We start from the raw sequence: 26,843 nt of genomic DNA, 5'->3' as shown, positions 1-26,843 counted from the left end.
GAAACAGGATCATGAAAATTGGAATGAAGGGGTTTTGAGGAGTGATCTCTTTAATGAAAATATTTTCATCGATTTGCTACTTCCGGTTATACCGGAAGTGGCTTATAACTTCGTTTTTTTAAATGGAACATCCTGTATATTTTTACATTTTTGGATTCTCCTGGATGTCTGCTTGCTTAAAATATGAGGTTTTGTAATGTTATACAGGGTAGTTTAAAAGATAATTACGTTTTTTTTCTTAATTTCCTAGCAACATTCACACCCTGTAGAATTGTAGTAGTTTGACATCAAAAACTCTATTTATGTTCAAATGATTTTTAATATAGTCTACTATTGTTAAAAATTGTTAGTATAGCCAAATGTTGAATTGTACTATACAGGGTTGGTCGAAACTCGGAAAGAGTATTTTCTGAGTTTTCTTAAATGGAACACCCTATATTTTATTATTGTAATGAAATGATATTTTATGCTACTTTTTTATTTCTTAAGCATTCCCTATACCTAACTGCTTTAATTTGTGAGTTATTGGTGATTCAAGCCAAACATCAACGTGAAGTTTCAATACGTGAAATTTTATTAGGTTGGCCGTGAAAATATTCAATCACAAATAATTTTTTGGAAATAAATACAGACTGATCTTTAAAATTGCCAATAATGGTTGAGCTATCAAAATACCTACGTAGTTAACATTTTTGGCGCGATTAACAATTAAGCACAAACTAAAGCATTTAGGTATAGGGAATGCTTAAGAAATAAAAAAGTACCATAAAATGTCTTTTCATTGCAATACTAAAATACAGGGTGTTCCATTTAAGAAAATTCAGAAAATCCTCATTCCGAGTTTCGACCAACCCTGTATACTAAAATTGAACATTTAGCTATACTAATAATTTTTAATAATATTAGACTATATTAAAAATCATTTTAACATAAATAGAGTTTTTGATATCCAACTACTACAATTCTACAGGGTGTGAAAGTTGCTACGAAATTAATAAAAAAAACGTAATTAGCTTTTAAACTACCCTGTATAACATTACAAATCCGCATATTTAAGAAAGAATACATCAAGTAGAATCTAAAAATGTAAAAATATACAGGGTGTCCCATTTAAAAAACGAAGTTTCAAGCAACTTCCGGTATAACCGGAAGTGGCAAATTGATGAAAATATTTTCATTAAATAGATCACTCTTCAAAACCCCCTCATTTCAATTTTCATGATTCTGTTGCCTTTAGTTCTCTAAATATTTCTAATAGGCCAGTTATGTGCCTCACCCTATATACATCGTACCCAGGAAACTTTAGGTTATAGTTGTTGGTAAGCTTAGTTTCCTGTATTGCTACGATGTCCATCTCGTATCTGTTGGCGAGTTCATCCATGATGTTCTGGTTTGTTGATATGCCGCCCGGATTCCAGGAGCCTATCCTCAAGTATCCCCTGTCTGCTTGCATTAGTTCTGCGTCTGCCTGGTACCTTCTGGATAACTTCTTGGACTACCTTAGTCACTATGTTGGTTACCATTCTGACTAGGTAGTCTTCATCTTGGGGGATCGCTGTGGTGTTTTGCGTTTGTTGCTTGTTTGCTTGCGGGGTTTGGGCGTAGGATACCCCGGCTGCCTGTTGTCGTCTGGTCATCTGTTGTTGTGGCCTCTGTGGTGGTGGTATTCCCCAAGTTGGGCACCTAGGGCATCCTCTGTAATTTGCTGGGTGGCTTCCATTGCAGTTAGCACATGTTGCCTTTACTTCTCTAGCTCGTTTACACAGCTTTGTGGGGTGATCTTCGCCGCATTTCACGCACTTAGGGTCCTTGTGGCACGCGTTCTGGGCATCGTGGTAGCCTTGGTAGTTGAAACACTGCGTTGGTCCTGTTGCTTTGCGTAGGTCCCCTACCACGACCTTCATGTGGCACAAATTGGAAATCCGCTTTGCCCTTTCGACGTCCTCATGATCCAGAGTCAGGAGGAACATTGGGAGTTGGTCGTGTTTCTGCCACACATATAGCAATGTTTTGTATTAAAAGGAAGCACGACTATACACGAATAGGAAGAGAAAATAAGGAAATATGCGGAAATAAGGACATACAATTGGTCGAGAGAGCAAGTAATAGATCATTCTCTGATATTCAATGCAGAATAATAAAAAAAATAATAAATTTGATGTACCCACTTATTAGAGAATTTTTATTTATAAATCAACTTGACATATTTAATTGTTCGCTCTAAGTACGCTTTTTATAAATACTTAATTTAATTATTACTCACTAATTTATTGCATTTTAATATTCTTATTGTTAGGTCGAGTTTAGAAATAAAGCATTTTTAAATAAAAGATAGTATTTCCAACATATCAGTTCATTAGTCAGATATCGGTTCTGTAATGCATCAGACTTAAACGTTCCATATGTGGCATGCATTCCAAAACTGCATTGGATGTATAGTAGTACCAGCTATCTAAGATACTGATTAATAATCAGATCAACGGGGTGATATTTTTCGAGGTGTGGAATTCCATAAGCAAGGGATTTTGAAATAATCTGTTTTATGAAATGATCCCTTGTTTATGAAATTTCACTCCTCGAAGAATAGCATTCCGGTGAGCTGAATATTAATGAGTCTCTTAGATATCTGGTATTAGTATATCTGAATATTTTAGTATGCTTATGTTCCGTCGTCAGAAATGTTGGAAAGATGAAAATTTGCAGATGATTCCGGACGGTTTTAGCCACCATTTTTTATTTTAGAGATTTTTGTTGAACTCTACTTCGCCTTTCGATGTTTGATAAATCATGGAAATTTTAAAGAGGTTCTGAAAACTTTTTCTTGTTTTATGTTGAAGTAAATATTGTATTTATATGGGATTGATCAGCCTAATGAGGCATATGTTGAAACTGTTTCTTAGAGTCATCCATGGAAGAATTTATAAGAAGTGCAAGGAACAAATATCGGACAACAGTTCGGATTCATTAATGCAGTGGGTATCAGAGAGGCACTTTTCGGAGCACAAGTCTGATTCAAAGGTATGGTCCATGGAAAAGAATTCGAGGATCGCCAACCAGTACAGATCTTACGAAACTCACAGGCTAGCCTCTTTACCACAATCAATAAAACAGGAAGAGCAAGGCGAATGTGATACATTCACATATTAATACATTTCTGTTTGTTGTTTTTTGCATCCATTCGTGACAAGCCATTCACTTGATGTCATCAGTCCATCTTGTTTGAGGTCTGTCTCTACTTAGTTTGCTTGTCCTTCTTATTTGTCCTGCCAGTTCCATTTTAACATGGCAATCTTCTGGATCACATCTGTTACTTTTGACCGTCGTTTTTATTTCTTCCACTGTGAATTGGATGCACTCAATACTCTCGGAATCTCTTCTTGGTTTTCCTCTTCCATTTTATGAGACCGATAATAACATTTCTGAATAATTTTTGCAATGTGCGATACTGCATACTGCACTTCAATAGTCAAATAAGAACAACGTTAGTACTAAATCGTCCGAGAATAGTCGGTCGGCTGTTGCTAGTGTGCGCTCTCTTCACCAACCAGACTGTTTAGTTTGCTCGGTATGCACACTAAAGGTTCACACGCATCGAATCGGCATAGAGCGATCGGCTCGGAACGCTACGATCGGCGGACTGTACCCGCGCACTGACTCGGTCACCTCGGCATCGGCAGTTTCGCATTTATTTTAATAAGTTACAGAGATGAGAACGAAGAGAAAATTTAGTATGATTTTTAATTTCAAATATATAATTATACATTTTTGTAATCAGTATTTCAAAAGCTATTAAATGAGGTGTCACATGATGTACTTTCCTATTTAAAAAAATCAAAGTTATGACTATGACTGTCATCTGAAGAAGAATAGAGTAAAGTTCAAAACATTGATGCTATAATATACTATGATCATTTTAAAAATCGACCTGTCCGAGCGTTTTGCTTATGTGCTAAATGTTCATATTATAAATAAATAACACTTATTCCAGCGCACTGTATAAGTACAATAATATTGGCGCATTTTCAATTATTCAATTTGGAAGTATTAATAGATAAATATATTATGTATCTAGTACTAAGGGAACATCCATAAACTGGAAAAAGGGGGAGGGGACTATTACGACGGTGTACGTCGTATATTTTTATTATTTGTGGTATTGTTTGGTATATTTAAATTTAATTTAATTTAAAAAGGTTCACGAATATAATTATACCCTATTTTAGAATAAAAAAGAATTTCTATTACTTTTATCGCATACTTTTCATTGCGTTTCACATTTCCTTTTTATCAGTCACAGTCATAATGTTACCATATAGCACTTTTGTACCGAATACCAAACAATAAAACATTGTTCCTGAGTTTAAACAAACGGTTCTACATAAAGAAAAACGGCTGGCATCAATAAATATTAAACTGCTGTCCATTTATTTACTGAATATTCTGTGTGAAACAAATTGTTAAAAGAATGAATAGAAATAAAATATTGTATTTAGTTAGTACATTGTATTTATTCTTATGAAAGAAATGGCGTTGAAATCAAAACAACATAAGTATCAAAATTTATATGATGTAGTTAATAAAGCATAGGAATTCCGATAATAAAAGTGTTGTCTTTTGTCCAAATAGAGTTAAATAGTTGTGCAGTGAATTAAGAAAGAAATGACGCGGATATTAATGAGTTACATAATAATACTGATTTGAATACCTTCGTAATTAAAGTTTGAGAGCTAACTTTAAAATTAAAAAATCCAGAAATAACATGAAATTAAAAAAAAACACTTAGGACGGAAGGGAGGGAGTTTATAAAAAACTACAAAATTTTTACGACACCGACGCAGTTTATGGATTTTCCCTAAGCATAATATTAAAATTAAGGAAATATATTTTAAATTTAAAATAATATTAGGATAAATATGTGCTGAAATAAATATTTATTATTTACCGGAGAGTCCTGTTTTTTTCGCTATCTCACCCCAAGCGTTTTCTTCTATTGGTGTCATGATAATATCTATTTTGGGGATCATATAATATTACATATTCCCGCACACTTTCTATCAGAAGTTCGTCAGCCATAGTGCGTTTCTTAAAAATTATACACGTGTTCCTTGCAATGCATAAAATACTACTAAAAACATACACAACGGCGCCAACAGCATCGGATCATTCGGCGGGTTTTGCCTCTGCTATCATTTTCCGCCGAAGCCGAAGCGATCTGACCGTTCCGAGTCGAACGTTCGTAAGCGGTGCGCGGCGGCTCATTTATTTCCATGTATAGCAAAATCTGCCGATTGCTCTTAGCCGAGCCGATCGCTTTATGCCGATTCGGTGCGCGGCCTGCTTAACAGCTCAACCCGACTAAACTATCGGCCGATAAAAAGTCTGCAGTATGCGGGGACCCTTTATACTACGTACATTCACTGATATATTAATTTTTGTCTTTTAATACAACATTGTGAGCTCATTACTTCATTAAGTTAGGTTTCAATTTGCACCCAGTCTTATAACAACTGTTGTTTCAATATTTTTCGTGTTTTCTTCAAGTTGAATAGATATATAATATTATTTGAGTTCGCAGAGACTGTCGGCAACTAGTCAGTGATAAATTGTCAGAAAATCGAATGCGCACTTAGAATACTAATATGCGCACTTAAAATAATATAAATAATACCGTTAATAGATAAATATACCTTGTAAATCTATTAACGGTATTATTTATATTAGGTGAGGTTAGGAGTTGTCATGGCTAAGTTGCCAGGGCTCTGCGAACGCACTTAATATAAATAAGCAAGAATAATATTCCGGTTGAATATCGACACATTTTGATAACTGCATCAAACTAATCTTTATTTTAGTAAGATCTAAATTTTGATTCTTTTATAAAAGAAATGCCTTAATTCCAATAATTGTACGAATATACATACATAAATAAAGGTCAAATATTTGAAATTTAAGTAATACTTAAACTTTCTATACAAGGAATAACTAGAAAGGAAATAGTTTCAAATTCACATAAGTAGAGATGAGAAGTTTCATTTATATCCTAAAAAGTAGTAAGTAGGTACATTTCTCTAAATTGCGCAATTGGATATCAAAATACTCGTAATAGACCCATGTTCAAAGGTTGATACAACCTTATACGGGATGCAATAAAACACCTAAAAAATAATAAATCTCCAGGAAGTGACGGTATACCCGAGGAACTTATTATTAAATATGGAGGTGCTACTCTGGCTGATCAAATATATAAAATAATACTTGAGAGCCTGGACTGAGGAGCAAATCCCGGCAGAGTGGTGTATTGCCTGCTACACAAAAAGGGTTATCAATTGGAATGTAGAAACTATAGGGGAATAACCCTCCTTAATACAGCTAACAAAATATTTTCGAGTATCTTATATGATCGCTCAAGTGCATATTCAGAGGAGATTCTTGGCGAATACCAAAGTGGTTTTAGGCCTGTCGATCAACAACAGACCAGATCTTTGTGGTAAGGCAAATACTGGAAAAAACCAATGAATTCAATATCGACACATACAATCTTGTCGTAGATTTTAAATCGGCCTATGATAGTGTCCTAAGAAATAAATTGAAAGTATGAAGCCATGGATGAATTCCACATCCCCGATAAACTAATAAGATTGGTTACGGCTATAATGCGTAAAGTTGTTTGCAAAGTCGAAATACGGGGCGAACAATCACAGGCGTTTGAAAAGCATGTTTAGTTGGGCTGCGACAGGGAGATGCGCTGGCGTGTCTCTTTTTCAACATAGCTCTGGAAAAGGCGGTCAAAGATGCCCAAATAGACAACAGAGGAAATATTTTTAATAAATCATCCTAAGTTTTGGTATATGCAGATGATGTGGACCTAGTTGTCCGCACAATGGGCATCTTCTCAAATGCCTGAAAAAATATGGGTCTGAAAGTAAATAGAGCCAGAAACATCGGTCACCAATTAACGGTTGATAGCTTTACCTTTGAATTGGTGGACAAATTCACATACTTAGGCTCCCTGATCACCAAGGAGAACGTTATGACGGAAGAAATCAAGCGAAGGATAATCCTAGCAAACAAATTCTATTTTGGACTGAGTAGACATATGAGAAGAAACTTAAGCCAAAAAACAAAAATAACCATATATACAAAACCCTTAAATAACCAGTGTTAACATATGGATTGGAGAAAAAATCTGCTTATATTTTAAAGAAGGATTCTGAGAGGAATATGAGGAATATTCGGTGGTATCTGTGCAAATGGTGTTTGGAGGAGAAGGTACAACTACAAGATATACCACAGATACACACACCCAAACTTATATGGAATCACCATGTATTTCAAAATAATATTTATTTATTTTGAAAAAACTTATTGTTGCGAAGAATAAAGGTTTTAATTGAAAATAAACAAATATATAAGACAATCAGATAGTACAGCTCGGTACGGTATTATTTGCTTGAGTTTCAAATTGAACGAAAATAAATAAACTAACTTTTGCGCCCAAAAACGAAAAGATGCCTGATATGGGGTTATAGAACTTACAACGAGGAAAGATTATTGGTCTTGTGGAGATAGTAATGTTCTCAGAGGGACATAAATTGTAGAGCGAGGCGTAATACAGGGCGTTCTGTCCAAAACCTATGCAAGGTAACAGGAACTAGGAAAACTCAAAAATAAAGTAAGGGAAAGTCTCCAAAAGTAATAACGGCTCTGCAAGATAGTTTAATTGTCCAATCAGCTGGAAGACACCCAACCATTTCTCACCTGCAGCTCCAAAGGCAGCTTTTGGAAGCTACAGGTGTAACTGTTTCAGTTAAAACGATAAGAAGAAGAGTTCGTATCAAGAAGTATACAGCAGAAGACAGTTATGGGTTCTGGAATTATCCAGGCAACAGAAGATTGATCACCTAAATTGGTGTCTTCACCACCAAAACTGGAACAAGTCAGGATTTGTGTAAAATCAGATGACCCATGAAATCGTGTACTTAGAGGTCGAGGAAGACAAGTAAGAACGAAAACTGTCAGATCTGTTTACAAATATACAAGGAGAAGTGTAATGTTCTGGAGAGGAATTGTGATCCGTAAAAAAACTCCTTTAATTTTTTATAAAAGGTATATTTGTTAAAATCCCTATACAGGGCTACATCAAAGACAGAACTAGTTTTCAATCGGTTGACCGATCGGTTTCAATCGGTCAACCGATTGAAAACTAGTTATGTCTTTGATGTAGCCCTGTATAGGGATTTTAACAAATATACCTTTTATAAAGGATTTTATGTTTTTGTAATGGTATACAGCCAACTACAGGAAATTTTTCCTCGTGGACCTTTAATTTTCATCCAATCAACTTTAACTGCTCACAGGTATGTTGATAACCTGTAGTCAGGCTCTGGAGAGGTGCAACAGGAGAAAATTTAATTTAATTTCATGATAATGGACCTCTACATACCATTAGAGTGACTACAGGCCTCATTGAAGCAGAAGATATCCCTTGTTTGGAGTGGCCTGCTTGCTCACCCGAGCTTAATCCTATAGAGTATTTGTGGGGTATGATTAAAACAAAAATTAGAGCTCGCCGGGATAATCCACAAAACACCGCACGGCTAGTACAAGCTGCTCTTAAAGGATGGAGCAACCTACCACAACAAAATGTTGATAATTTGATTAGGAGCGTGCCCACGCAAACTAAAGCTTGCATAAGGACTAGATGTGATAACACTGACTACCACAAAATACAAAAAAAAATAAATACAATTTAAACATTATTCGTTTTACATTGAAATTTTGTATGCTATTGACTTTAAAACAACTACTTTCAATTTGTTTGTTAAATACTTTATTGTTTTATTTAATTGTAATGTATTTGTTATTAAATTGCTTTAAAATAAATATTGTTTGACTTTTTGTGTTTGTTTTTTTGAATTCGCACGAAATAGTAAGAATTATCAGATGATTCCATATAAGTTTGGGTGTGTGTATAAACATATATTTAGTAGTAGAGATGTAGTATCTCTTATAAAAATAGGAAGACTAAGATGTGCAGGACATCTAGCACGATCACAGCACAACAATCCTCCTAGAAGAATCCTTATGTCACAACCTGTGGAAAGTAAAAATAGGGGTAGGCCAAAACTCAGATGGAAGGATGGTGTAGATGAGGATGGTAGAAAAATAGACGCAGCAAACTGGCAACAGTGGGCAATGGATAGAACTGACTGGTGTAATAGACTTGGGAAGGTCGCGGCTCTTTCATAGGGCTGTAGCACCATTGATAATGATGAAAATGTACACAGCTAATTTGGTCAACGTTCACAGAACAACCACAATTGAGAAACTATTTGAATGGCCAAAATATTTTGAAAGTTGAGGACGTACATGTTATCAAACTATTAAAACGTAGCAAAGCCCCAGAAATAGTCAAGTTACTTGATAAAGAAAATCTAGACATTATTGTGAAGTTCTTTAACGGTATCTACGACACGTGCCAGATTCCAAAATATTGGTTTAGCTCTACTTCTATCAGCCTGCCCAAAACACCACGTGCATAATTCTTTAAAAAACACCGGCTAATAAGCATAATGAGCGTATTTTAAAACTTTTCTTGCGAATATTAGTTACATTATTTAATAAATGTGAAGAGGTCAGTGGCTGGATTCAATTTGATTTCAAAATAGACTTGGCACGAGACACGAGACAGACAATCTTTAATATGCAAACATTAATACAGAATTGTTTAGATCAAAGAAAGGATATTTTTCTCTGTTTTATAGATTATGAGAAAGCATTCGATAACGTAAAACACGAACTAACGATAAAATATCTACAAGAGTTGGGATTTGGATACCAAGGATATAAGATTTATCGCCAGTCTCAATTGAAACCACACAGCAACAGTACGCATGGGCGCACATACCCATGGTTAGGGGAGGGCGTGCCTCCCCTAGCTTTTCGGGTGTTTTAAACTATATATGGTTATCCAAAGTATACAAAATATAATGTGCAACACTTTTACGTCTGCCCCCCCCCTGAAAATTTTTATATGGGCGCCGGTGACAGTACGTCTTCAAAATTTCAACGAAATGGAAGATTTTTCAATAAAGAAGGGAGTAAAGCAAGGTTGCATACTCTGTCCAACGTTAGGTAACTTACAACATATATGTATATAAGTAGAAAAAGCATTCGCAGAAGCAGTGGAAGACTGCTAAGCGTGTGAAAGTAAACGACAAGTTTATTAACAACATTAGGTATGCTGATGACACAACGGTAGTGGCAGATAACATCTAAGAGGTTCAACGTCTTTTAAATGATCTAACTTTTGCAAGTGAAGCTTTGGGTTTGAAAATAGATATCAAGGAAACAAAAACAATGATTTTAGATAGAGATAATTACCCATACTCAAATATATATGTAGCTGGAAAAGAGAAAATATCGGACAATTAATACAGTTAAGGTACTTTGGTTGTCTCCTAAACGATAGTTGGGACCCTGAGGCTAAAATAAAGATCAGAGTAGAACAAGCCAAAAAATGCTGCTTGAAACCTAAGTTGGATTTCAATCTGAGGTACAAGGTGCTAAAGTGTCACATTTAGCCTGTTCTCTTGTACGGAATTTAAGCATGGAAGTTAAAGGCCAGATCCAATAACAAATTTGAAATTTTTGAAATTTCTTAAATTATATACCTACTACTTTTTAGATAAATAATGAAAAGGTAATTATAAAATATATCTGTGTAGCATTTGTATGTATTTTAGTAACCATATTAGTGTCTAAGATTATATATTGACAAAACTCAACATGATCAACACGTCTGTAATTGCTACTTACTATTTAGCAAACTATCTTAATGATTTGGAACACTTATTTTGAGCAAAATATAATTTTTTTATCTTTACGTTCACATCATACGGTAAATACTAACAAACATCTCAAATACACATCTAACAAAACATTATAAGATATTGCTACATTTTTTGTCTTTGCTGCAGTAAATGCAATAACTATACCGTGCGTTTACTTTTAAATTAGATGTAGGAGTACACCTAATACATGGCAACACTGCTTCCCCGCTTTCCACACGTGAGTCGTGTCGATTTATTCAGTCATTCATCGATTCTACAGTGGCAATGCAACTCAATCTCATAAGCAATGTTGCCGATTTTAACGCTTCCTTCAGTCGCCTATCTCTAATCGAAAACTAAACGTATGGTATCGTTGGTTTAAAATGATATTGAACACGGCGGAACAATTAGAACGTGTAGACGGAGAGCTAGGAAAAAATACACCATTCTGGCGTCTGCTCAAATAGAGGTCGAATCAGGAATTCCAGTGGAGATGGTCAATCAAGTAATTCGTTTCAGATTTAGTCAAATACATAAATTTAGATAGAGTGTGTTTAAATTTTTTAAATAAGTCTATAAAAATATACAAGGTTTCACATACAAATTTTGGGAGTGCATAATCTCATGAAACTGATATTGTTAAGGATTTGACGAAAAGCTGAAATACCAATTATTGTTCTAATAGTTTCACATTTCATGAGATTCTGCACCAAATATATGTCTCTCTTCTGAAAGCTTCCACCTCGTACAATATTAGTTCTATAAATATTGTTTATATTTCTTCTTCACTGGTAGATGTTTCAACAGCTTCATATACGAGACTAAACCCTTTACTCACGAGTGTGTCGTCAGTTTTGAACCTAACTAACAAGGCTTCGTGCGTAGATATGATGTCAAATGGTTTCTGAAATAAAATAAATCAGCATAAATAACAGGATGGGTTATAATGTTAGTTCTTATTAAGACAGATGTACCATCCGTTTTTTTCTTATACCATACATCGTTATACGCAATAGAATACAATAGGCCCGGTCCTAGATATCTGAAAAATATGTAACAGGAGGCTCAAAATATTCGCTATGAACAGACTGCTAGTATTTATTTTAACAAACACCAATAAGATTCTTAAGAATATTATAATCTGATCAAACGATATGATCAACTTTTTTCTAGCCTAAATTATTATTTAAAGTTTGCGACTAAGGACAAACTTACTAGTATCCCTTAGGTTCTGTTAATTTATTGCACACATAATAACCTGTACCATAACTTGCGCTTTACTCTGATTTTCACTTAACTAACTTAAAGTTTCTTCCTCTTGAGCCTTCTTATAGCAAGATCCGTGTTATCACGGAGCTTCAACTTTGACGTGTTGAAGAAGTCGTTGTTCGTGACTCGGCAAATTTTTCAATGGTCTTGTTAACAGTCATTTCTAAGTCCCTATGGTCCCTATGATATCCATTATTCTATGGACTTAGTTTATAGTTGAATGCTTTTCTTGAAACCCAAATTCATGTGATGGAGTTAGAGACTCAGCGTCTATGAGAGTCTTTTCAGAATCAGCTTCTTGTGCAGCTTCGAAATTACAAGTAGTAAGGAACTCGGCCTGTACGATGATACTGTATTTGGTTGCTTTCCTGGTTTAAGGATAATTATGACCTCTGATACTTTCCATATCTTGGGAATATAAATCTTAATCTGAACGAGGCATTTATAAGATATATCAGCTTTACTAAGGCTTTTATAGGGAGTTATTTTAAGTTTCCTCAGTAATTAAATCAAACCTAAAATCCTGTGATTAATGCTTGCTTAATTTCGTTGGACACTTTTTTTGAGTGACTAGTTTAATTTCACCTTCTTCCTGTCTGACGTCTCCCTACTCAAGTGTGTTAACACCTTAATTGGCTGAAATATTTCCTCGAGTTATTTAGCAAATTTATTAACCTTTTCTGAATTGCTTTTGTCCAGCTTTCGTCTGTATTTCTTCTTCTTCTTTTTCTAGTCTCATTGCAAAGTCATCTCTATCTTCTGCTTTTCTGAAAAGCGTCTGTATGTTTAACCCGGTCCAGTCGCGAATGTTTTTCATCCAGAATATTTGTCGTCTGCCAGGACCCTATTTTCCTTCGATTCTACCCTTCATAATCAGCTGCAATAACTAGTAATTATCATTTCTAAGTATGTACCCCAAATATGGAAGACCACGAAAACGATGGAACGACAACTTACTAAAGGCACATTGAAAAAACGGACAGAGTCATGTCTATACAAAAAGAAGAAGAAGATATTGGATTTTGGATTGAGTCTTTGGTTACTCAGAAATTTCCTCATCTTCAAAAAGGCTGCCCTTGATTGCTTTATTCTTGATAGAATTTCTGATTTCGGGTTTAGATCTCCCGTAATCCAGTCTCCAAAGTATTTCATTTGGTCCACTTGTTCGATATTACTGTATTTTTTAATGAAGGATTTTGTAAGTTCGGTCGTTTTAATTTCTTAGTGGCTTTTCTGAGGGAATACTCAGCTGTGATATCATTTTTGTTAATTCTCTTAGATAGTTACTAGTTGATTCGTTTTTATTTTTTCTAATTTCTCTTTTAAGCTGTTGAGTAAGATTCTTTAGTTTAGTTTAATTAGATGGAACTGTAGAGGACTTACAGATCCTTTCTGAGTTTTTTTTCTCCATTCTTTTCTCTCCTTTTTGTAGTGCCGGAGCCACTTCTCCATTTACTATTTTGGTTGTATGTAAAATGATAAATAGCCAAAACAGCCGTCAAGAGAAAACATAATTTTAACATAATTAATCTACATTCTACATAATATTGCTATACTAACAAAAATATGATAAAGGTAAAGTTGTAAAAATGCTTACCCTTGATCCACAATATTTTCCATAGGAGGGTCCACTTGAATCCATTCCACTAAATATTTCTACAAAATCGTATCCACAATCTTTTTCGTCTTCAATGTCAAATGTCAAAAACGAAAGCTTTACGTTATATCCTCCTCGTGCTTCTATAGTCCAATCACAGTCAGCTCTATTTTCATAACTCGCACTTCCAAATTTAGCATGGGAATAAATGTGCTGCTTATCGAATGTAGCTTCCAGCATACCACCACAAACAGTTGAATGTGTTGCCCAGAAACCATTCCTTTGTACGGAAGCATCAGACCTAAAAGTCATATACATCTGGTTTCCAGAAGCTACTATCAAATGAGGGAGTTTAGATCCACAAAATCTTCCTAAGGAAGGAGATTCAGGAGATGCTCCATCGTAAAAATCTACGTGATCATACGAACATTCTTGATGTGGTTCTAGTACAAATAACTGGAATGCTATTCTTATTCTGTGTCCTGGAGTTGTTGTAAAGTGCCACACGCAGTCTTTTCTTGGTGGATAGTAATCAGGATAGTTTGGACTTCCTAAAGTACCGTATGGAGTTGAGATCTCATATTTACATCCACCCTCTTTACAGTCTCTGCCATTTTCGGCTAAAGTGTATCCATTGTGACAGGTACATATGTAGGCACCAAGGGTGTTAACGCATTCATGTTCACAGCCGCCATGATTTATTGAACATTCATCCATATCTGCGAATTTGCAAAATATATATAAATGTTTTATTTATAATTTTGGATATGGAGATAAAGTGAGGCGGAAATGAAAGTAAGTTAATGTAGGTATAAGGATTTGGCAAGAGTGTTTGGCAAGTCAGCTGTGGACAAAGTAAAGATCATGCGATTGATCACCAATGTTCTAGGAGGTCAAGACACTTAAAAAAGAAGAAGAAGGGTATTTAAGGGTGGAGTTCTGGAAGAACTCGAGGAATAGATACGATTAAAAACTGGTGAGAAGTCAACAGCAAACTTGTGGTGCGAGTAATAGTGGAAGTGCTACGAAACACATCTGGGAAAGGATCTCCTAGCACCTGGTAAAGAAACTTGGTGGTGTAATGATGAAGTGCAACAGAAGGTTAGAGAGCAGAAAGAGGCTAGAAATAGGTATGACAGGTCTAAATCAGAGGAAGCTAAGGAGAAGTAAAATGTAGAAAAGAGGGAAGCACAGCGCGCTGTAGCTACTGCTAAGGAAAGATCGTCGGCACAGCTGTATGAAGAGTTAGAAACACCCGAGGGGATGAAAAGGTTACACAGCAAGTAGCAGATTAAAGCAAGGGACAAGTCATCAAAGGACTTGACTCATGCACGGCAGATTAAGAGCGCGAAAGGAATATTGTTAAGAACCGATGTTGAAATAAAGCAAAGATGGTATGAGTACTTTAAAAAGTTGATTAACAAAGAACGGAGGGGAGACAGAGGATACGGAATTCCAAAGACGAGGTTGCCGAGACGTGAATTAGGGTGAAGAATGGTAAAGCAGTAGGACCTGATGGAATATCTGTGAAAGTTTGTAAGGTTTTAGGAGAGGAAAGAGTTGATATTTTGTGGCAAATGATATACATATTATGAGGAAAAATTGTTCCTAATACATGGAGAGAGAGTGTAATGGTATCATTGTATAAAGATAAAGGACTGTACAGGGAGAAACAGCAGGAATAAAGGTAAATGGAACGCCAATTAACAACATTAGATATGCGGACGATACTATCATAATAGCAGCCAACCTTCAAGACCTCCAGAAGCTAAGGAAAAATATAGTTGAGTACGGAGAAGAATATGGATTTTCAATAAACATCAAGAAAACTAAATTTATGAGGATATCAAAGACCCAAAATAATGATGAAAGTCTGACAATTTAAGGTAAAACTTTACAACAAGTTGAAAACTACAACTATCTGGGCACAATAATTAATCACACAAACGATTACTCCAAAGAAATCAAAGTTTGAATAGAGAAAGCAAAAACAAACTTCAATAAAATGAGAAAGGTACTTTGTGCAAGAGAACTGAAATTAGACTTGAGAGTTAGGCTGTCAAGGTGTTACATTTTATCGACTCTGCTTTACGGGATAGAAGCATGGACACTTAACGCGTCGACTACTAAAAAGTTGGAAGCATTTGAACTGTGGGTGTATAGAAGAATCCTGACGATATCATGGACCGAGCATGTAACAAACAACGAAGTCATGAAAAGAGTCAACAAAAGACTGGAAATATTGGAAACCGTCAAGACATGAAAGCTGCAATACTTGGGGCATGTTATGCGTAATGAGAGATACAACATACTTCAATTAATTATACATGGAAAAATACAGGGCAAGAGAAGTGTAGGAAGAAGAAGAATCTCATGGTTGCGTAACTTGAAGGAATGGTACGGATGCACATCAACCGAACTATTCAGAGCAGCAGCATCTAAGATCAGAATAGCCATGATGATTGCCAACCTCCGTCGCGGAGATGGCACGTAAAGAAGAAAGGACTGTAAGAACTATAGAGCGATAAAGTTAATATCTCACAAAATGAGAATTTGAGAGAGATCTGTAGAGCGAAGGTTAGGAGAGAGACATAGACAGGAGAAGAACAGTGTGGATTTATGAAATACGGCGAGAAGAAAAGAGAGCTACATTAAGTATTTATTGATCTTGAGAAGGTGTACGACACAGTTTCTATACAAGAGCTATGGAGATGTATGAGACAGAAATGTGTTCCTGAGAACTGCGTAAGGCTCGTGAAGGATATGTATGAGGGAGCATACACAAAAGTAAGGACTTGTATCGGATTGACCGAAAGTTGTCCAGTAACGGTTGGTTTGCGTCAAGGTTCTTCACAGAGTTTCTACTTATTTAATCTTATTATGTATGTACTGACACAGAAGGTAAGGAAGGAGATTCCTTGTTCAATGCTCTTTGCTGATGATATCGTGTTAGTAGAGGAAAGCACAGAAATGTTGGAGAAGTTGGAGTAAGAGAAGGGCTATGGAAGAGGAAAGTTTTAAGATTAGCAGATCGAAAATGGAATATATGTGTTTGGGAAGAACAGGAATAGTTGAGGACATAGAGTTGCTTGGAGAAAAATTAGGACGAGTAGGAGAATTTAAATTCCTTGGCTTCTACAAACGGAAAATCAAACACTAGATCAAGAAATTGCCCATAGGATACAGGCTGGTTGGTTTAACTGGAAACGAATGAGTGGGATACTCTGTGATCGAAAAATTGGGAAAGGGCTGAAAGGAAAGATATACAAGAGTGTGGTGAGATTGCGTTGGTGCAAGGCGGTGAAGTGTGGCCTATAGGGCAGATTCAGGAAAATAGATGGAGGTATCTAAAACGAAAATGTTACGATGGATGTTGGGTAAGACAAAAAGGGACAGGATCAGGAACAACTTGAATAGGGAAATAGACGGGGTGGCACCAGTCTCAAAAAAAGAATCAAGGATAAAGACTGCAATGGTTTGGTAACCTGGTGGAGTCAGGCCATGGAGTTGGAGTATCTACATTGTAAAAATGTAGTGTACCCCATCCTCCATGCTATGGCATGCTGGACGAGCCATACAGTCTGTAGTCAACACCCCGAGATATGAGCGGGAACACAAAGTGTATCAATTCTCTTACGCTTATGAAGCGCACCTGGCGGATAATAAGGGCCTTCACATGTTACTCTTTTTCAACTTGTCTTGAGTAAAATGTCTTTAATCTTTCCTATCAGCCTCTCTTGGCTAACTCTTGTTTTTTTTTGACCCCGAATGGTGATTAGGTTTCTGAAAGCAGATGGGTCACTATATTTCCTTCTACTGCACCCTCTAGTAACCGAGCGATTACCGGTATAAGTAATCCCCCATCTACCGGCCAACGGCTTCGGGCGGATGAGCTGGTAAATGGTAGGGCACTCTGTTGTCCTGAGACTGAGAAGTCGGCCTCGAAGGCGGAGGAACCAAGACAGTAGTCAACGGCATCAGGATGCAGAAGGCAACGGGAAACCACTGCATTAAATATCCAAATGGATTCCCTTGTAAAAAACCATCAATGGCAATGTTCAAAACGAAATCTTCCGGATTAAAATGTTCCCCAATCGGATCTCCGGGGGGAACAGTGGCGAACAAAGTCGTGAAACTTAAAAATAAAGTTATGAGAATAGCTACTTGGACTGCAAGAAGCTTGTGTGAAGCCGGGAAATTAATAAGCGTAACAACAGAAATGGAAAGACTGCATCTAAAAATACTTGGTATTAGCGACGTACAGTGGAAAGGATCCGGCAAATGTCCAACTAGAAACGACATGTTCTACTATTCTGGAACTGATGATACAAAACCACCGTTATGGCGTCGGAATAATACTCGAAAGGGAAGTCAACAAATCGGTACTAAGTTTTACCCCATATTCAGAACAAATCACAGCATCCAACTAAAGTCGAACAAAGGAAAAATTAACATTATTCAAGTGTATGCACCGACAGCGGAGAAAGAGGATAAGGAAATAGAAGAATTCTACAAACAACTAGAATACATTCTGGAATCGACCAAAAAAGAAGAGGTCACCGTAATCATGGGCGATTTCAACGCTAAAGTTAGTAAGGTGAAAACTGATGGATGCACTGGCTACCGAGGTGAACGTCTGGTACAATTTTACCAAGAAAAAGAATTTGTAGTAATGAACACAATGTTCAGATTACCAAACCGTAGATTGTACACCTGGACATCACCAAGGGATAATGCAGACAACATCGTCAGGAATCAAATCGACTATGTATATACTAATCAAAACCAGTTTAAAAACTCCATCACGTCCACAAAAACCTATCCAGGCACTGATATAGAATCGGATCACAATCCGGTGGTGGCTGTAGTAAATATAATATTCAAGAAACTAGAGAAACATGCAGCTAAACGAAAGATAGACGTTAAGCAACTGAAAGACGCAACTATACTGGAAAGGACAAGAGAACAAGTAAACAACAATCTTAGAAACCTCGCTGCAAAAATAGGAACACAGGCAATGTAGAGCACAAATGGATGGAGATAGAAAAGGCCCTTATGACAGCTGGTGAAGACTCCTTAGCTCCAAACAAAATTAAGAAAAAGGAATGGATGACAAACGAAATTTTGTACCTCATGGAGGAAAGGCGAAGAAATAAAACCAACAAGACAAAATACAAAGAAGTGAACCGTGAGATTAAGAGACAAATTAGAGAAAGCAAAGAGAAGTGGGTTCTGGAAAACTGCAAAGAAATAGAAGAATATGAAAGAAAGTACGATAGCTTTAACATGCATAAAAAGATCCAGAAAATAACAGGTAAAAAAGTGAAATAGGCATCCATCGTAAAAGACAAAAAAGGTAAAATAATTACAGATTTAAATGAAAAACTGGCAAGATGGACAGAATACATTGAAGAACTTTTAGCAGACGAAAGACCAGAAATAGCAGTGGCAGAACCTACAGACGACACGACAGGGCCTGAAATCCTAAAAAGCGAGATAGAATATGCTATAAGGAACACTAAAGGGGGTAAAGCTGCAGGACCAGATGAAATTCCTGTAGAATTGTTGAAATTTATAGACGACGACACACTTGAAATAATGGTGAACCTCTTTAACACAATTTATAGAACAGGTAGCATACCAAAGAAATGGCTCTCCTCTACTTTTGTCACAATCCCGAAGACGAATAACGCCAGAGATTTTTCAGACCACAGAACTGTAGCCATAATAAACCACACACTAAAAGTATTTTTAAAAATAATTCACAAAAGAATATTTAATAAATTAGTAGAGGACATAAGAGCCACACAGTTTGAATTCAGAAGTGGACTGGGAACACGGGAAGCTTTGTTTGGTCTGAGTGTGTTAATGCAAAGATGTTTGGATGTAAACCAAGACCGCTACGTAGGTTTCATAAATTTTGAGAAGGCCTTCGATAAAGTCAGACACCAAAAGCTGTATGAAATCCTAAGAAGCAAAAACATCGACAGTCGCAACATTAATATCATATCCAGGTTGTACTGGGGACAAACAGCAAAAATCAAGGTTGATAATGACTTAACCGAAGAATTTGAGATTCGTAGAGGTGTGCGTCAGGGTTGTGTACTTTCTCCACTACTATTCAATATATATAGCGAAACAATATGTCAGGAAGCGCTCCTAGAGCCAAACATTGGTATGAACATTAACGGAGGGTAAATTAACAATATACGATACGCTGATGACATGCTAATAATAACAGATAACCTAGCAAATTTACAGTATTTGATGGAAAACATAAATACTCATACCAATAAGTATGGTCTAAAACTGAACATCAAAAAGACTAAATTCATGATTGTAACAAATAAGCTATACACCAATGTGAATTTAACCATAAATAATCAGCCAGTTGAAAGAGTTACGTCCTACAAATATTTAGGGGTTTGGTTCACTGATACTAATGACCAGACAAGAGAAATCAAGAGGCGAATAGAGATAGCGATACAATCGTTTTTCAAAATGAAAAAGTTCCTACGCAGCCGGGACATAAATATAAACTTAAGAACGAGAATGTTAAGGTGCTATGTTTTCTCTGTTCTGCTATACGGTATGGAAGCTTGGACACTGAAAAAGATAAACATCAAAAACATTGAGGCATTCGAGATGTGGTGCTACAGGAGAATGTGGAAAATACCATGGACAGAAAGAGTAACAAATCAAGATGTTTTGCTGAAAATGGAGAAGGAATGCCAAGTCATAAAAACCATACAAACGAAGAAACTGGAATATCTAGGCCACGTAAAGAGAGGAGAAAAGAGAAAAGTACTCTCTGCTAGGACTCATAATCCAAGGAAAATTCTCGGGAAAGAGAAATGTGGGACATAGGAGGATTTCCTGGTTGCGAAATTTAAGGGTGCAGTTCAAAACAGTTGTTCAGAGCTGCAGCCAATAAAGTTAAGACTGCTGTGATGGTAGCCAACCTCCGATAAGAGACGGTACTGCAAGAAGAAGAAGGTTTGGTAACGGTAGGGGACTTTAGGTAAAGAAGATACGATGGACAGATATGAATGGCGATGACGAGTAAGAAACAGCGACACTTGAAAAGGGAGAAGCTGAGGAAGAAGAAGAAAAAGAAGATATTTTTGTTACAGAAAAAAATATTTAAAATACAGTAAAGTTAGAATACAGACATGTAGTTAGTTACCTGTGAAAAATACTGCGGCAAACCCAGTTTTTTGTACACTTGTATCCGACGAAAATACAATTCTCATAACGTTTCCTTCCGACGTTATAAGAGGAGGTGCTTTTGGTCCGCAAAAGGAACCATGTTTCTTTAGTTTATCTTCTTTCAATTTACTATAAATTTCAACTTTATCATATTCACATTGTTGTTGCTGAAGATTAAAGTTACCTTCTAGTTCAAAATGGGTAAAATTTATGGTAATTCTATATTGAGGTTGTGCAACTATTTCCCAAACACAATTTTTGTTAAGCGGATACAAATCCGGAAACGAAGGCGATGTTATAGTACCATTGGGGACGTCAAATATGCCTCCACAAGCATCTGCAAATAAGTTAAGCAATATTGTCTAAACGTATGATTCTAAAATTTTTGTTTAAATTGTCAATTAATAGTCTAGTCGCAACATAGAGGGTCCCGTGGACACTTTTTATTACAGGTTTTTTGGGTCGCCGAATCCAATGGAAGTGGTCTGGAAGCCCAAATGTGGTGCGTTTAATTGTTATTAACAAATTATGGTAAAATTAGGTGTTTTTCAGGAATTATTAGAAGCCCTGTAAAAAAATTGATAGTGTTAAGGTCTTCTCTGGTGTATTTTTGGTCGCTGAATCGGATGCAACTAGTCGCGATTACGCAATTTATGTTCTAATTTTGTTAATAACACAATAATAGTTTATTCGCCGAAATGCTCGAAATGCGCTATCTACAGCAAGTTTGTAGTCTTTTTCATAGTATTTTTATACGCTAAATCGATTGCCGCTAGTCGTGCTAGCTTAAACCACGTTCCGACTTTGTTATTAATAAATTATTGCAAAAATAACGGTTTATAGTACGTTCATTCACGATTTTTGCTCTAAATTAAAAAAAAAACCACTTGGATTGACATGAAATTTGGCATACACGTAGCTAACATGTCAAACAAAACAAGTGATATTGTGCCGATGTCTGCTTTTACCCTGGAGGTGAGTTTCACCCCTTTTAGGGGGTGAAAAAAGAAACCTTTAAAATAAGTCTGGAAGTGGATAAACTGATTAATTCTAATAATTCTAAGCAACTTTTGCTCCATTCAGTTTTTTCATTAAGTCAATACTTTTCGAGTTATTTGGTTTTTTTTTTGAAAAATGAACATATTCTCTCGCAAATAACTCGAAAATATTGACCTATTGAAAAAACTGTATAGAACAAACGTTTCTTAGAATTAATCAGTTTATCCAATTCCGCACTTATTTTAAAGGTTTATTCTTTCACCCCCGAAACGGGGTGAAAGTCACCCCCAGGGTAAAAGCACACATCGGCACAATATCACTTGTTTTGTTTGACATATTAGCTACGTGCATGCCAAATTTCATGTCAGTCCAAGTGGTTTTTTAAAATTTAGAGCAAAAACCGTGAGTAAACGTACTATAAACCGTTGTTTTTGCAATAATTTATTAATAACAAAGTCGGAACGTGGTTTAAGCTATCACGACTAGAGGCAATCGATTTAGCGTATAAAAATACTATGAAAAAGACTACAAACTTGCTGTAGATAACGCATTTCGAGCTTTTCGGCGAATAAACAATTATTTTGTTATTAACAAAATAAGAACACATTTTGAGTGATCGCAACTAGTCGCATTCGATTCAGCGACCAAAAATACACCAGAGAAGATTTTAACACTATTAATTTATTTACAGGGCTTCTAATAATTCCTGAAAAACACCTAATTTTACCATAATTTGTTAATAACAATTAAACGCACCACATTTGGGCTTCCAGACCACTTCCATTGGATTCAGCGACCAAAAAACCTATAACACCACCATCCCCGTGGGTGTCCACGGGACCCCCTATGTTGCGACAAGACTATAATGATAAAAATTTAAAGAATACCTTCACAATTTTTTCCATCTGAATGTAGCTCATATCCAATCTTGCACGTACATATATAGCTTCCTAACGTATTGACGCATTGTTGTGCACACCCGTGGTCTATCCTGGAACATTCATCGTACTCTTTCATAATAATGGCAGAAAATCCAGTTTTTTGAACAGATCCATCCGATACAAATTTAACAAACATTTGATTGGATGTTGCAATGACATCTGGAGGTACTTTGGGTCCACAATGAACCTTTAGGATCGGACTATCGGGAGTTAAACCATCTCTGATTTCTACGTAGTCGTAAACACAGCTGTCGTGGTTTTCTACATCAAAGGATTGGAATCTCAAAGCAACTTGATGATTTTTAGGAACCGTGATTTTCCAAATGCATTCTTTGTTTGGCTGGTAATCTTCTGGATAGTTGGGAGATTCTAAATGACCTTCAGTCTCAATGACAAGATTTCCACCACATATAGCTGCAAAACTATACTATATATATTATTTGTTATATTGCACATGGTAAATAATTAGCATTTAACACTAGAACATTAAGAATTCAGAAATTCAGAACAGTCAGCAATTTATAAAAGTATCATACAGAATCGTTGACTTAAATTGCCAATTGATAAACAAATAGTGTTAATAACTTTCAAATTGCGGTTGTGTGAGTGACATGAGTTTAAGACGCATCATTTTAACAGAGATATTTTCACCAAACCTTCACCAATTTAGTGAGGAACAAGACGAGCAATTTCACACGAATCTTGTTCTTTAAGGCTGTCTCCCAATCGGAGGTTGGATATCATTATCACTATCTGTACTCTATCTACCACTGCTCGGAAGAGTTCTTCTGTCTTCTGTTCCATACTGTGGTTTATTTATGTGTTATTGATTCAGTGTCCAGCTTCCAAGTCCGTATTATACTCACCACGTAACTGAAAACACGTAACATTTCAGAGCTCTTGCTATTTCTATCCTGACCCTTATTTCTGTTGTTTGATATACTTAATTATTTTCTTGTATCCAGGTTCTCAGGAATTTTGATTTTTCCACCCTTTCTATCGATACATATCCCACATGAATATTTGTTTGTATATTTGTTTTCTTTGTTATTATCATTTATTTATTCTTTTTTATATTCATAATATTCTCAGTCCCGGATTAAGAATCTTGAGGCCCCTAGGCAACTCAAGCTAGGAGGCCCCTTAAGAAACTTTTGTCTTTTCAAGACTAAGTTTTCACTCTAATGGCATATAAAACAACATAATGCTATTCTACACACCACCAGAATGAAAACAATGGGAACCTTCTCTGGTTACACCTCCGAGGCTTCTACAATATGCAAGCCATACGGATGCTGAGACTAAGGAAGATGAGGGAATTCTACAATTTACAATTCACGTCCCATCTGCTCAGCGCGGTAAAGTTCCAACGAGAATGGTTCCCTTCGTACTCCAATCAGAGTAAATGTAAATCAAAAATGAATAACCATTTTCGATTTCGTTGCAAAACGAAAATACAGCCGAACCATATTCTAGTCCAATCAGAGAGTGCAGCAAGCACCTCTACCGGTTTCGAAACTTATTAGTCTCTCATCAGGAGGCACATATGCTGCTCTCCCCGATCCAACCAAAACAAACCCCAGCGTGCAGTCCCAGATTGCAACGAACGAAATGGCATAGAAACCCTAGCGGCGACTGCTACAACAAGACTAAGTTTTCACTCTAATGGCATATAAAACAACATAATGCTATTCTACACCCCACCAGAATGAAAACAATGGGAAACTTCTCTGGTTACACCTCCGAGGCTTCTACAATATGCAAGCCATACGGATGCTGAGACTAAGGAAGACGTGCAAGCCATACGGATGCTGAGACTAAGGAAGACGTGATGGGACGTGAATTGTAAATTGTAGAATTCCCTCATCTTGCATATTGTAGAAGCCTCGGAGGTGTAACCAGAGAAGGTTCCCATTGTTTTCATTCTGGTGGGGTGTAGAAAAGCATTATGCTGTTTTATATGCCATTAGAGTGAAAACTTAGTCTTGTTGTAGCAGTTGCCGCTAGGGCATCTATGCCATTTCGTTCGTTGCAATCTGGGACTGCACGCTGGGGTTTGTTTTGGTTGGATCGGGGAGAGCAGCATATGTGCCTCCTGATGAGAGACTGATAAGTTTCGAAACCGGTAGAGGAGAGGTGCTTGCTGCACTCTCTGATTGGACTAGAATATGGTCCGGCTGTATTTTCGTTTTGCAACGAAATTGAAAATAGTTATTCATTTTTGTCTTTTCCTTTCAAAACCTCGGATAACCCCTCCATCGCCGAGCGGTATTCGTTTGATATATTGATGGACATTTATTGGATATAAGAAATAGTCAAGAAACTATTTATATCATTTTGCAATAAAAAATTATTTTAGTTTTTTTTTTGTTATAGTTATCAATAAACGAACGATTCATTTTAAAGTATAATATATAATACACTATAATAATTTTTCTAATAAAGAAAAAAATAAGGTCGTAGAAAGAGTATAGTATTCTACTGACATGTAATGGCTGTTACTATATTAATAAACATCCTGTAAGTTTTTGTGATGCAGTCTCTTATATTAAAATGAAATATTTCACAATTTGGAATGAATGTTGGTCACATCATACGTATACCAACTCTTCTAGGTACTGTAGTATACAACAGAAAATACCGAATAGAACGTGGTTCCAGCCATATAATTATTCAAGAAAATACATCACAACTATAACACGTCTTCGTTTTGGTCACGCCTGTTATCCCACACACCTGCATAAAATTCGTGTTCTCGAAAATGATCGATGTCCAAATTGTGATAAAAAAAGGTGATTTAGATCATATTTTTTTTGAATGCCAAAAATATAAGAATGAAACATCGATTTATTCAGCAGCTACATAGACTTAAGATACCAGCTCCGCTTAATATCCTTAGTATTTTAGCCAATGGACAAGAGAGTATTTATAATGCGTTGGTGATGTTTCTGTCAAGTACCAAAATAGTTTTGTAGTGTATTAAAAATATATGTGTATGTATGTATATAGAGAAAATATGGTGTAGTCCAGGGCGCATCTGTTTTGAGATGGACGTTGAGAGGTGACTCAAATTTTTTTGCAGAAATTGCTTGTAAATAAATCAAATAATAATATTTGAGTTATCCTTCCTCTCAAAAAGGTCCGGAACATTGTTTAAATAATCAAAATGGCAAAAAATGAAGGAAAAATTCGATTTTATTCTTCGTTTTTTGATTATAACTTTAAAAGTATTCATTTCCGAGAAAAGTTGTACTAACATAAAAGTTGCGTAATTAAATATCCTACAATATAGAATTGATTAAAAATTTAAAAAATTGTCAGCCTAGTTGCAAAATAGCAATAATTGCGAAAAAAACATACAAAATCAAGTATTGGCATTTTACGTTTTTCAACCATTTATGCTACACTTAGGACCTTCATATTTCACCTAGAAAAACTTTATAATACAGTAAAATAATACTGTAAATTTCATTAAGATCGGTTTAACAGATTTTGCAAAATAAATTTCGCAATCCAGTTTTCGCAAAAAAAATTCATTTTTTCAAAATGTTACAGGACCGAAAATAATGCAGATAGCAAGTTGAAATTTTTTTTGCTTATAAAAGTGTACTGTACCTTTCATTTGCAATTTGCAAAATTAAAATCGATTAATTACCACGGCGTCGGGAAATTTTTTAAATAAACATTAATTTTTGGTGCTACGCGCAGGACAGCGATGTTCGATTCACACAAGTTGATTTCCACCAAAATTTCTTCCAATCTTTATCTAATATATTATTTTCTTACTCTATATTTTGTTGTATTTTAATATTTTAATTCCACAAAAATCAAACTAATTTTATTATTGTTTGTGAAATATTGTTTAAACAATTGCATATATTTAAAAATAATAAACTTTTATTCTCTAAGTTAAAATATATGAACAAAGAAAGTTTTTGCTAATAAAAGTGTTATTTCAAAGGATAGAGTATGCGTTTTTATTTTGCAATAAACAAA

General features: G+C 35.8%; 1 protein-coding gene across 2 annotated transcripts in view; it reads right to left on the bottom strand.

Moving 5' to 3' along the window:
• Window positions 1–2,150: 2,150 nt before the first annotated feature.
• The window catches only part of LOC114333286 (tolloid-like protein 1), a 167,261-nt gene continuing 142,568 nt past the window's right edge, over window positions 2,151–26,843 (bottom strand). The window contains exons 7-11 of one of the 2 annotated variants that reach the window (XR_007701176.1): window positions 22,794–23,261; window positions 20,885–21,244; window positions 13,699–14,417; window positions 8,321–11,736; window positions 2,151–8,087 (exon numbers count right to left, since the gene is read on the bottom strand). Coding sequence is in view for 1 of the 2 variants with exons in the window: in XM_050663594.1 (XP_050519551.1) it covers window positions 11,605–11,736; window positions 13,699–14,417; window positions 20,885–21,244; window positions 22,794–23,261 (1,679 nt within the window). In the remaining variant the exon portion in view is untranslated. Of the gene's footprint in view, window positions 11,737–13,698; window positions 14,418–20,884; window positions 21,245–22,793; window positions 23,262–26,843 lie in introns of both variants that reach the window. The other variant, XM_050663594.1, reaches the window with a different exon arrangement.

This window comes from Diabrotica virgifera, chromosome 10 (genome assembly GCF_917563875.1).
Source record: "Diabrotica virgifera virgifera chromosome 10, PGI_DIABVI_V3a".
In the NCBI taxonomy this organism is placed as follows: Eukaryota; Metazoa; Arthropoda; class Insecta; order Coleoptera; family Chrysomelidae; genus Diabrotica; species Diabrotica virgifera.
The sequence above is the reverse complement of the archived record's forward strand: the minus strand, read 5'-3'. Positions and strand labels throughout refer to the sequence as shown.